The following is a 13520-nucleotide window of genomic DNA, read 5'->3' on the forward strand; positions in this document are numbered from 1 at the left end:
ATATAAAGATCGTCCACAAATCACAGAATGTGGCTTCATTTCAGTATACTTAAAAACTCCGTTTTGCCGTACAGTTTGAAAGCTGTCTATTATTCGCGTAGTTGCTACCGATAGTGCCTGGGTAAAATGAAGGCATGGAGAATGCTACACGAAAAAACGAAGGCAGCAGGTGCGATAAGTAAACCATTTACAAGTTCCAGTAAAGCTAGGAAACATAATGTACATGAACGCCTGCTCGTAACGTACGGCGTTAAAGGGCCCATTCCAGCCCGGGCGAACCCAACGTCCCCCAGACGCTGCGTGTTGTACAACTATACGAAATCAACGCTTTGATTTCTGAGGACTGCTATCAAGCATAGCTTCAGTAGAGACGCACGACGGGCTGAAAACGTAACCTAAAACGTAAAAGTCCTAGTGTTGTTTTAGTGTTAACTCACAGCTTTACAGATGACATTTATTTGTTAATTTAATAAAGCTAGTTGGTTCTACAATTCAATTGCCTAAGCATTGCATAAATCCCGATCAAGTTAAAATCGTCCGTCGGCATTCGTTAACAACGATCCACCCTGCGTACTTCCACGATGCGAATATGTCGGCGACGCCGATAATGAATTCTGATAGACAGTCTTAATTAAGAAGGGCTCGCATCGAGGAATCACACCTCAACATAATACAACATATTGCCTTTTGAATATGATCAATAACCATTCCAATTCTATCGTTTTCAAAGACGGGAAAATCCGTAATTTTGGTAAAATCACGTAATTAAACGAAGGCTTACAATAAATATATAGTCAGTGGCCTTGTAGAAGCCACAATAAAATATGGGATACGTCATGAACAAAGAACTCAATTCGATCACTATGGGGGGCAGAACAAGTTAATACTGATAAAGTAACCAATTTTCGAGTTCCGAAATAGAACTTCCCTATTTGCTGTAGAGCAAGGAACATTTACCGAACGAGTGCATTTTCAGAACTTCATAATATCAACGATATACAATGACGCCTCATTTATCCATAGTTGTAAGGGCACAAAGGACGACAAAGGTCCTACGCCGCTCACTGATGGTTCGGTTGCTCTATTAATCGTCAAATAAATTTATAATGTCGAACTACAATTGCTTGTAGCGTTCTCAAGTAGCCTTTGATATCACAGTGTCCATGATAAATACAGTTGGTACCGTGTCTACCAAGCGATTGTGCAATTCGCGGTTTGACGACTAACGACTCTTATAGGCCCTTAATGGAACAGCTATGGCGACGTAAGCCGTTGAAGCTGAGTAGAGATGTTCTGGTACAGCCACATTAGCTCTGCTGGATGATCCATATTCAAGATTTGATAAATACCGTTGTCGGCAAGCATATGGATAAAGTTAATCCGAGCGGAAAGGTTTTGTTCGATATGCTTGGGCGGCTGTAAACATCTTAAAACACCGCTGATGATCTGCAGAACGGTCACTTCTTCTGGGCTCGGTAGATTCGTGGGTCGAAGTGGATATCTCACAAGGATATGTTGGATTATCTCGGCCTGCATAAACCAAGCACCGATGCGTGCATCTTGTGTTTCTATCCAAGTTCGTAATCTTTCCAAGATTGTTCTCGATTGTAGATTGAATACAATTGGAAAGATGAGCTAAAATGAAAAGCACACAGTAAGGTTATTTTTATCCTAACGCAAAAGTTAAATGGGGGTATTGTGACGGGTCGTGGATATTCGCGCTTCTGAAAAGTTCAAAACCGGCTCTAAACCATCCGTCATTGTACAGCAAATGAGTGGGACCCCTAAACGGGCACATAGATTACTGCAGTTGCTTGCATGACAAGGCTGATCGCAAACAGTCGTTGCTGAACGTACATCCGTAGATCCTAATAGATATCGAAACGGATCATCTAATCACAGAAGTGAAATCGGCGTAAAAACATATTAAACATACTTATATCCGTTGATTTAGCATTAGCGTTGTAAAATACGAGCAATGCTGGTTAACATGCGCCATTACGAAGTTGCTTGCTACGACCTATTTACTTGGTGTTATTAGAAGTTTAACATAATCGAATAGAGACCGATTTAGTTAGTGGCTACTAACGTCGGACGTTATTCGTTCATACATATAAAGATTATCAGAAAGTTACCTGTAAAGCGTACCAGAAGTCCACACTGCTACGGAGGATCTCGATGGATTGGTCATTGTCGATAACCATTGTAAATAAAAGGGCCCAGTTATTTAAAGTTGTTGTTGGCTCTAAATCTGATGACTCGTGTTGAGCTGCTAGCTCACCAGAGATCTCTACAAACCTTGCGAATAGATCTGTTGATTCTACCATATTCCTATAGAGATCTTGAAAGCCAGACGACTTTTTGAAGATCTTCCCGAGAGCCCAAAGAACTACATTAGTCACTTCATGAGGAATAGGATGTCGAAGCAATTTTGCTAAAAACTTGTGAATATCCGCTTCAATCATTAGTAGTAGACATCCGGGATGGTACGCGAGTTCGCGTATTAAATTTACCGTGTCAATGGCACATTCGCCATGATTTGTCACGATCTCGATGAGTTCGCCATAGTGTCCAGGTTTTTGATTGGTAAGGAACGCGTCCTTATTTAAGTTTGCGATGTCTCTTAGCGCATGGACAACTGCGACACGGCCCAGTGGGTGATGCATTCTCCGTACACAAAACACAAGTGTAGAAATGTCAGCAGGATTCAGTGCATAGTAGTCTCGGTTCTTCGATTTTGCGAGCACGACTCTCTGACGGTCACTTAGTCCTACAGGTGACCCGAGCTGGCGAACAATATACTCGATATCGTCATCCGCTAAATGGAACATTTTGCCGATTACGGAAGCTTACGAAAACTTTGCAAGATAAAAATCACTTCGGCGTAGGTATAAATCGCACAAAAATATGCGATGTCACCCTGCCCTACTTTGCACACCGTCTATTATATGTAGCCGCACAATGGCATCAAGCACCGCGAGTCATCTCTTGTTAGTGAGATCCATCCATCAATCAATCACAATGGACTGAAAAGCGATTGACATGTCCCGGGAGGGGCCTGGGCCTGTTTTGAGCGTATCGTACGTCCTAATAGAATGTCACCATCATTGAACGTCGTGCTGGCTATAACACGTGCGCCACAATGAACGTGTTAGTTCGAGCTTGTTTTGCAACCCGAAGCTGCTGCTGCTACTGCTTTGAGCGTCACCATTCTACCCTGTGTGAATAGAATGCAAAAATCAAACCATTCCTGCAAGTGATATCTTTCCAAGAGCAAGCAGAGTCATCAGCGATTGTCTTCTTATTAGTAGGCCTTTGGGTGGCCATTGAATGACCGATTCTACCTACGGTGTTATGTATATAGACGATTCTAGTTAATTTGTACGACATTGTGGAGACAGATAGCTTGATCCATAGATCAGGAATTATTCTCCCATAAGTAAATGTGTTAGTAAAGCTGGAACGCAGTCAGAAGCCTAAAAAACAAAAACCCGATTAGGGTACCTTATAACCTGCTCAGCTGACAATTATTGTACATATGATTGTGGATAGTAGGGAGATCGCGGTAACGGGCAATGCAGGTGTATAGTTTTCTCATAGCAAGTGTCGATTTGTTAAGATATCGCGAGAAATACGTACTAATGTAATGCTAAAATATCTGCCTAAAACAAAATACGTGTTGTCTTCAATGGCTAAATCAGACCTAAATTTCTGCCCTATACGAGCGCATTAATACAAAAAAGTAACATTTTAACTACCGTGTTATTGTCTATAAACTCAGTTTTAAATATGCCATATAAGACACTTTTTTCAGTTTCTATTTTCGCTGGAACATTTATGATGGCATATATTAACTGGCTTTTAGCTAGTTCGAAAAAAAAAGATTCGAATGCTTACTATTGCCATAAAACAGAGCTCCAAAATGTGTTCTAAACAGGTGACAGGTGCAAATGGTTAAAGCCATAGACACTCCATTAAAGAATCTGACCTCTGACCTGAAACAAGGTTATGCTCTGAAAGTGGACAAAAGAAATCCCGAAGGTTGCAAAACCATTACGGGAATACGATCTAGTAGTAATTGGAACAGCGTAGACAGGATCAAGATAGATAAATTTTAAAGCACTCATCTGTGTACTAGCTTACACGTTTAGGACATAAGCTCACAGTTTACATTTGACCTAACCCCATTAATTATTCAAGGTATATGAAGAGTCATCTATGGATGATAAGGTTGGTAGCAGGGTGTGAATGTCCTCGGTAGGAGGACACATCAACGAAAATTACGCGTCTATCTGTAGCGGGCTTATCTAGCTATTTGAACAGATTTAAGGAGATCGGTCTTAAGAATAATTCTGCTACTTTTATCTCGTATTGGCTGATCTTATGAGACGACAGAGCTTCTCTGATATATCGTAAATATAAGAAATCTATCTAGACCAGTTACACTATAACGATATTTATACGTTTGGCACACGTTCAAATCGCGAAACAATAGCGTGTTGCCAATTTGTTACCGAATTTTTAACCGTGACAATATTCTACTTATAGATAGAAAATGACGGCTATATATCGATGTATCAAATCAATAAGTAGTTAGTTGATCTTTATCTATACAGTCTTTATCAATAATTGTTATCGGAATTAATTGTTAAAAGTTAAACCATTGACGGCGCTGATCTCGCTACTTTGTCATCTTTTTTTTTTTTTTTCATAATTTTCGTTGATATCAGTTAGTGTTAAAAAAAAAAAAAAAGAAGAAGAAGAAGTTGGACAATATCGAGCTACTCAAACGCCACCTCTCGGTATGCTGATAAAAATTTCTTTGCAAAAAAACCTACCTTAAAATTTCTGCAAAACATATTAATCTATCTATTGGTGTTTCACGATAGTTAGTACGTTATCCTACAACGGCGTATCATAATCTAGTACAAAAGAGCTATCGTTCTGAGAGTATCCATTCATTCCAAATGTGTTTTTACAATTAATTGCAAGAGTAATCACTCGAGGCTATTAGCAATCGTGTCGTTAAAAACTATGCTAATAACGTTTCAAGTACCTCTACGAAACGTCGGCTTCCTCAGCAGAACACAGCTTTAAGTAACTTGAACTTGCACCGCTTCAGGATACAGAGAATTACATTTTGACTTCCATTTTGCACTATCAGTCTATTTGACCTTGTACGGTTACCGAATATGACTGTCCTCTTTTTTTATCAGAGCAAAATTAAGCAGATCAGTATGAAATGACTATAGACAACCCCGCAGGTTAATAATACAAAATCAAGGCTTTAGATAGAACGTGCGCCTCAGAATGCGGCCAAAGTTTTGAAGGAAAAAAAAATTACATGAATGTCCAAACTTTTAAGCACTATGAAATGGACTAAAAAACTGTTTTGGATTTCAGCATGTATATACGTAAAATCTAATTAAAACTTTTAAAGAACCCTTAGTTAAGACCCCCCCCCCCCCCCCATGCGGCCAGCAAGTAATGACTAACTGTATAATAAACGATTTAAATATCAATAAGATGTCAAAAGGCATTAACTGTTTTTTAGACTGCTACTTGGTTAATCTGCATAGTTTGACGCAGCCGTGGGGCACCAGTGAGTGAAAAAAGCTGTGAATCAATCGAGTCCCATCGCCTTAAAAAGTACTCCTACGCGACCATAGCGAGGCTATGCACTCTTCGTGAGCAACTGAATCGTGGCGAGACCCCAGCTGGACTTGAGGCCAAGGATCTCCTAAGTGACCTAGCTCGGAACATGTGCTTGAGACAGATCCAATAGTAAATAGATGTTATGGTTTATCAAATTTGCAATTACGTTTTTTGTGGAACGGTTTTTGCTGTTGATTGGACAGCGTCTGTGGAATATGGCGAATCGAAGCAGGAATATTGTATTCAATCACGTGTGTGCGAGACTTCAACGGGCTTCTCATTGAATACCGTTCGAGGATCCTCTCGAGCGGGTTGGAATTGACAATCCAGGCAGCGATCCCTTTACCTTTTTTTCATAGCTAAATAACGAAGTCTTGACAAAATTACCGTTACGCGGGCCTCGTCATCAAAGACGAGTATTACGAAAAATTATAAAAACGACGGAAAAAACAAACATGGCATGCTGCTGTAGGTTGTGTAAGAAATTTCTATAATTTAGGAAGATCACGTTAGGAACGGGGCCCTTTTTGATTTTGCGTATCCTGAGTATCTACCGTGCAGGTGTTTGGTCCGTGCCGCATTTCAGATCTAAACAACTAGAGCTTTCAAATATTTAGGATGAATACCTTTATTCAATGTAGAATGGAAGCAATGGAGACAATCCATTGACCCATTTTATTCAGTAGAGGCGGTGTTACTCTTCAAACAAAAAGGCGCCCTCGAAAAACGAACAAGTTTAAGCAGTATTGCTCACTCACTACACATTCACGCTGTATCAAATACACAACTTATATATGGGGTGAGCATAGCAGAACTGACCGAACAGTTTTTTTTTTTTTTTTTATAAATAAAAGCAAACGACAAAACGTTCTTGGTAACAAGAGTATTTCCTATTGAATCTCCTAGTTTACACATGTATTTGCCTCTATTCTCTAGCGAAAAAAAATATATAATTATATACGCAGGTGAATTCAAATTTAACCAGTGCTGAGGTTCTTTACACTCTTGTTGATTAGGATTACTCGGAAGATTTTATAGAAAGCGTCTGCTCAATTGGTGGGCGTAAAGTTTTTGTCACCTTGTAGGATTGTGCGTAATAAGCTTTGTATCATATGCGTCCAGCAATCTAACGTAGCTTTATGAGACAGTGCGCGTAATTGGATTAGCTATGATGGACGTATCACCTACTATTTAGCCGCATCGCATATAAAGGTGCTTAAGACCTGGTCAGAATTGTTACTGGATTTGTTGCGACCTTGCGTTTGTTCACCGAGTTCTATAAGCACCAGGTGCCCACCACGTTTACAAGGTTGGGAAAAAGGCTACCTTACCCATTACGGTGTAGACTCTCTACTTCTTTGTGAGAAGGACAATGCAGACCATACTGGTAAGCAGCGGCTGACTCTGCACGCAGCAAATTTTTGGCAGGCAACTAGTGTTAAACTTCGATAGACTTCAGCACTAGTTTGCTTTGCCCGGCCACGTTTATGCTTCACCAGTTTCTCTATGAAGTACATAGCTTGAATGACGCGATCTGGCAGTCCAGTTAAATTCTCTTGGTTTCCTGATAATAAGCCTTTGTCAGGTCATCTGAATACTGTTGCGAAGCTGCTTTTGTTCATAAGACCATCTTGCGTCGATCTGAACCCAAATAATGTAATGATTTAACGGATTAGCAATCTGCCTTAAATAAATTTTTCCTTATTTAGGTACATTGATTCAGCATCGAGGCGGCGAATTTTTTTTATCACTGTAAACTATCCAAAATAATAACGCTGTTATCCTCGGTATATGTTTTTAATAATTTCTTCGATAATGAGGTAGATTAATTTTAATCACTCCAATTAAAAATATTTGTTCTCAGACAGCTATAGATACATGGGGCCTCCTCATCTAATAGATGTATAAATATACTATTATATGCGATATGAATTTTACTTATTTTTTTAATAAAATATAGAATTATTTTTCCATACGCTTCTCTATTTTCATACGTTGTCGCTTTGAACAAGTAGAAATGGCACCTTTCGTTCATCGACGACGTATGCTGTTGCCACAGGAAGTGGGATCGAGTACTACATAACTGGCGGCTATCAATGAATAATGCAGTGGATAACGCAGCATTTTATCTACTTTTTACTGTGTTTGTACCCATGTAAGCAAATTTCTGATATTTGCTAACTTGTGGCACGGAAGGATATTTTTGTTACTTTGATAAGTTTATGATGAACACCTTAATTGACGCTAACAGATGGTACGTGTTTTGTGGGCTCATCAAAACAGCGCGCAAATTGTTTAGAAGGCTGGGTCGAGACAGCCTGCGTTAATTGCTATAGGGGCCCTCAGAACAAACGTAGGCAAGCATCAATGATGAGTCCCCTTGACAATGTTTAGCCGCGCGTGTCGCTGAATTAAAATAGTAGTTAGCTTTTATCGGCTTTGTTTACGTTTTTGTTCGATGCGAGACAGATGCTGTAGTGCACTTACCTTTATATACTCAGTACTCTAGAGATAAATGGTTAAGGTTGTTCATAATACTTTCTTTAAGGATCCTTTATAATTCTATATGTTATTCCAGTTTCGTATTGGTATGGCAAACAACCATATGAAATGTGTAAAACTTTTAAGGGGCATACAAAAATCTTTAGTTGAAAAGTTAGCAGTTATCAGTTCAAATTCCTCTGTAGCCCTGTATGGGCGTTACGTGCTACCCATACTGGGCCTAAACAATATTAACTCATTAACCTTTACTGTATAAATGATCATGTCCTTTGAATCTGACTGTCACAAATTCTCGCAAATGCAGTTAAAATAATAAACTTAAAGTTAAAAACTGAACTATATAGCATTCCAATCTTATTTGATACGTTCAGAAATACATTTAAGGATTTAGATCAATACATTTAAAAGCTAAAAATTGGCCAATTGGCCATGGAAAATCAAGTAAATCCAGTGGAGATAATGCAGCAAGTTTGAGAAGTACAAGTTAATGGTAACTGAAAATCACCAAAGAAAAAATTACAAAAGAACACAACTGCTGTTGAAGTGCCAAGAAAAAGTGCGGTGAGCATATAGACGTCTTAAACGATACTGGTAAATTGAGTTACGTAATAGAGGACTATTCTTATTGGTAAAGATACCTATTACCACTATCACACTGATGTCAAGCTAAATTGCCAAGTGTATCAACATGGATTGGTTAGCTTTTCAAAGTTATTACGTTATCATAGTTTATTAGACAATTCAATAGTCAACAGCTTACATGTTACCCGATGTGGATACGTCTGAGACCACACATGTAAACGCATGCGTCAGAATAAAATGGCTCATTTTCTGATATGTCACAGGATTGTTCTAGTGGAATTGTATGATAGCCAGCTCGAATAGGATCAAGTCGTTAACGATAAAAACCGGATGATCCGATACGTATACGTCAAATAAATCTTCTTTTCTTCAAGGATTTCTAGAGATAAAAGTCGTACTCTTGTTTCAATGTAGTAAGTTATAATAAAATTATTAATATAGATTCAGATAGATAGATAGATAGCAGTATTCGAGGAAGACGCCTCAGGGGGAAGAGTCAGATACGTACGTTTCTTTATTGTTTCGCTTTGTTTCACAGTTAGCTTGTTTTATCGCACAAGGCACGCTAGCTTATTCCTATTTCACTTGGGACCAGTGTTCATTGACGTGAGAATTTGAAAAGTCTTAACCTAAATAATAGTAACTATTGGCCACAGACGGTGCACTGCAACACATTATAAACTATACCGATTTATTATGGCGCGGAAAGGTCCTAAATAAACTAGCAAAATGCTCTCGCCTATTATTTTTACCACGTGCCGGTTCCCTTAAAATAGGCCGCTCCATTCGGTTTCGACGTCCAATGGCGCCAGAACGAATCTGTCGACCTTGTGGATAGGTTCGCTCGCCGCACGCGTCGATAGATTACATAGGGGGCATCACGAGGTATTTCCACACGGTCAGAGACCTGACAATCCTTCACATAAGTTTCTCACCAAATTTAATGTCATATACCATGTGGGCGTTATCCATTGAACATGTTTCCAGATACTTCGAATATGGCGCTGCGAGATCGGGATACTCTGTAAATCATAATAAGTTAGCGATTCAGAAAGGTCGGAACGACGTTAGGCTTGTAGTGACGAGTATTAGGTTGGAGATGAGACAGATCTTCTAGTTCTTGGTTCGAGGACTAGTACTTCCATTTCGGACAAGTTAACAGACCAATACGAGCATCCTGTTATCTAATTTAAAGGACACTATTTTACTATTTTTCTCATGAAGTTAATACTGGCTATGTGGCGGATGATAACGATAAAATGCGTTTCTTAGCTCTTTCCGTAATCTAATTAAACTACCGCTAGAGCAGGACAAAATGAGAGGCAATGAACAGCAGTAAATAGGTTACAATCAAAACGTTTATTTATCATTGATTATTTTTATAATAACGGCCTGTCACATTAGGGTGCTGCATTTCTTACAGGGCAGTTAGTGTAGTAAAGTAAATCCGTATATTGACTTCTGTTTTTGTTTTCACGAATTACGTGCAAATAAATTCAATTTTATGTATAGTAGTAATTTTTTCATACAGCAGATGTTGGCGAAACAGTCGGGGCGTGTACGTAACCCGGCACTATGTATTTGAAAAAGCATCTAAACACGTAGCCCAGGATACGTAGGTGAAATTGGAAAAGATCATGACGGGATGATAGGGTTCGCTAAAGGTGAGACTGGTTGTATGGATGTTATATGGATTAGATAATACTATTACAGAAACATGTCTAACTCTTAATCGAGGTGACTGCACAAGTACGATTAGAGGTCGTTCGTTCAAGCTTCCTTTCAATGCATCCAAGGCAAATTTGCCAGATAAAGAACCTATATTATATATAGAATTATTTAGTATCGCACCGACGAGTATGAGGGAGTCACAAAAGACGACTGATCTTAAAAGCGGCTAATCTACGCAGAAGAATAACTAAAGCATTTTATAATAAAGTTGCTTGTTAAACCCCACAAAAATTGGTCCGTGACGGGCTTTGTAATAATGCTTTTTGTTTGATGCTCAGCGCATCAGGTTCGCAATTACGCTGATTGTCTATCAGTGAGTCCTTTCAAACTACAGTTGTCAACAAGCACAACTTATATATATTATACATATGACGATGCCACTACAACTATACCTGTAATGACCCCGTTTTATGCGCTCTCTGAAGGCTCCATTTTTTTTGCAGGTTTTTAGCGTTAAATTAATCAATCTAGATGTCTATGGTAATATTAGCGTTATAGCAAAATATTTCTATTAGCTATTTGCTTTTTACTTTTATTACTAATATTCGTAGTAATTTAGATACTTTACTAGTATGAGACACTTGAAATCGTAAGCGCTTACGATTTCGTAAAATCTGAGAAATCGGGTTGATTATGGAGTGTGCCTCATCTTCTTGAAGTTACTTCCTCAAGAAAGACCCCCATTAAATGTGACCATATGGCTGTTCAATAAGCGTCACCGTGTATCTGTAACATGCTACAGAGTGATCTGATTGCCGGTAATCACACTATATAACAATTCCGAACCTTTGCTTAAAAAAGCGGATTTGTCGGCTTGCCCTAATGGCATCTGAACGTATGTCCAGGTTTGCAATGAGAGCGAAAGTCTTGCGGTTGTTTGCTCTGATACAGCTTTTGGCCATGATGGCCAGCACGGCCAAGGCTCTGCTAACAACTAGACAGATTCCAGTTTGTTCTTAGGGATCCCTGGGCAAACAATATCGTCCATAGTCCCGCGATCCAGGGGCCGTTGTTATAATTGGCTTCGTTCGAAAAATTTGACGGAATGAATGAAAGCGATTGTCTATCTCTTCTGCGAGAACTTGACCTGAATGCTACGTCCAGAAGTCGTCTTCCTTCTGACTAATGTTGAGGTGAGATGTCGTTATTGTAAGTTTCACTTAGTATACAGCGCTTATTGGGTCACCTTATTCTGCCGCAATAAAGAACGGAAGCGTCGTCTCGTTGTAAAGCGGCAGCCATGCACGTGAGCTTCAAGCGAACGCCTTCACTGTACACTTTGGCTCGAAAGCCTGCTCATGATTAATTTTTTTTTCATGGATTTGTTGAAGATTCGTTTCCTACGATGTTTATACATAGTCTAAGTGGTCTACTTTGCCGATCGTATTAGGAAGAATCTGGTTGATGAAAATTCTTGTGTATCAAGACGCAGTAACTGACTAAAGGCAGCATATTATATGATTTATGACAGCAGTGAAACTAATTTCGTAATACAAATGCATGAAGTTCGCATGTTAAGCACAACAAACGTTACTGACTAGACACTTTGTTGTGATTTGTAAAAAAAAAAAAAAATGAGGCCATTAATTAAGCCTAGCATACTGTTTTCATCATTGAACTATCTCTAGACTATGTACTAAAGCCAGATAGACGATACGAAATCGCAGTAGTTCATATAGGTACACATCGTTACCCTTCACTCCGTCACAACGCAAATGCGATGTACAGTCTTTTTTACTAAAGGGACTAAAAAAAAAAAATTATCGTTGGTTTACTAAAATACCTTCTAATGAAAAAATATCTGTCTTCAGAGCAAGCGTCACAGAAGCATAGTAGTCGCCGTTAGACTTACGTTAAGAAAGGCTACTAATCTTCGACCTAGATGCTTAATTAAATATTCTTAACTTATAATAACGATATCGTACTGTCACCATGTGCCTTTTTCGAATGTGAACTGCGGTAAACTGTATATATTAGAAGAATATCTAAAATCCAACAAAGACAATATATATAAAGTATACATAAAGTCAGTTACAAGCATCCCACTAGAAATTAATAACTGAAATGTAATTATTGTTTAAATCACAAGAGCGTAGCAGGTGGCTCCCTCTATTAAAGCTCAATGAAATCTATAGCGATCTTCAAAGATGCGCAGATCTAGGAAAGGACAGTTCTGCGGCGTGAATGCGGGGGATGGTTGTGCTTTTGAAGGAACAATTTCGGTAGTCATGTACGGATCATAAGTTGTGTGAAACTAACTACCAACGAGTACAAATCTAATCATGTTATGTATACTGTATGTAAATGTACTTCTGATCTCGGCTGAAGCAAATCGGAACGTAACTCGCTAGAAGACGCTTTGTTGAAAAACTATAGGAGAGACTGAAATCTATAAGTTAAAACTTAATATAGTAACAGTCTCCTTTACGATGCAAACAATGGAGTTGAGGCTATATCATAACACAGACACGATATTGGCTTTAAATATGTAATGTTTGCGTTGTTTTTGCCGGGCACAGTACGAATTGTTGAAAAATAAAGCATTTTTTATCCAAGCTGCGGATAACTATGGCTGTAATGTGATTAGTAGTGTATATGGGTTAGAATTATTTTCAAATGAATTTTGCCACCGTGAAGTGAAAGCTTGGAGATAATCTTAGTTTGGAAAACGTTGATATACCAGCGCCTTAGATTTCATTTTTCCTCTATCTCCAAGTTACTTGTGAGGGCTAATTATTTTTAGAGAGTGAACCTAAAAACGTGATTTTTTGCAATCCTTTTCAAACAACTTACCATTAAAGGCTCATGTTTTCATCTATATTATTAGAATATGACCTGCACGCAGGTCAATTGGTACGGTAAACTAGCAACGACGATAATTAACATTTCTTGTAAACGCCTGTCATATTGAACCAGAGTTCTTGGTAAAGGGCGATCACATTAGTCACGCCTTGCGGGAAACAAAAATAATCCTATATGCACAATGTTTAATTTTCCGCTGTAAAATATTTTTGAAAATATTTCGATTCTGTATAAACATACGTGAAAAA

At 38.7% G+C, this 13520-nt stretch overlaps 1 protein-coding gene and 1 long non-coding RNA gene across 8 annotated transcripts in view; both read right to left on the reverse strand.

Annotated features, from left to right (window-relative positions):
* Positions 1–417: 417 nt before the first annotated feature.
* LOC111249243 (uncharacterized) lies at positions 418–3127 on the reverse strand. The gene is made up of 2 exons (XM_022802845.2): positions 2136–3127; positions 418–1635 (listed from the first exon to the last, which is right to left on the reverse strand). The coding sequence occupies exons 1-2, from the start codon at positions 2829–2831 to the stop codon at positions 1255–1257; spliced, it is 1077 nt and encodes a 358-aa protein (XP_022658580.1). The 5' UTR covers positions 2832–3127; the 3' UTR covers positions 418–1254.
* A 6102-nt stretch (positions 3128–9229) lies between these two features.
* Positions 9230–13520, reverse strand: part of LOC111249594 (uncharacterized) — an 83086-nt gene continuing 78795 nt past the window's right edge. For all 7 annotated transcript variants that reach the window (XR_015326529.1, XR_002672995.2, XR_002672994.2 and 4 more), the window contains one exon: positions 9230–9761. This is a non-coding gene — a long non-coding RNA (uncharacterized LOC111249594). The remainder of the gene's footprint in view (positions 9762–13520) is intronic.

This window comes from Varroa destructor, unplaced genomic scaffold, assembly GCF_002443255.2.
Source record: "Varroa destructor unplaced genomic scaffold, Vdes_3.0 BEIS01000004.1, whole genome shotgun sequence".
NCBI lineage: Eukaryota > Metazoa > Arthropoda > Arachnida > Mesostigmata > Varroidae > Varroa > Varroa destructor.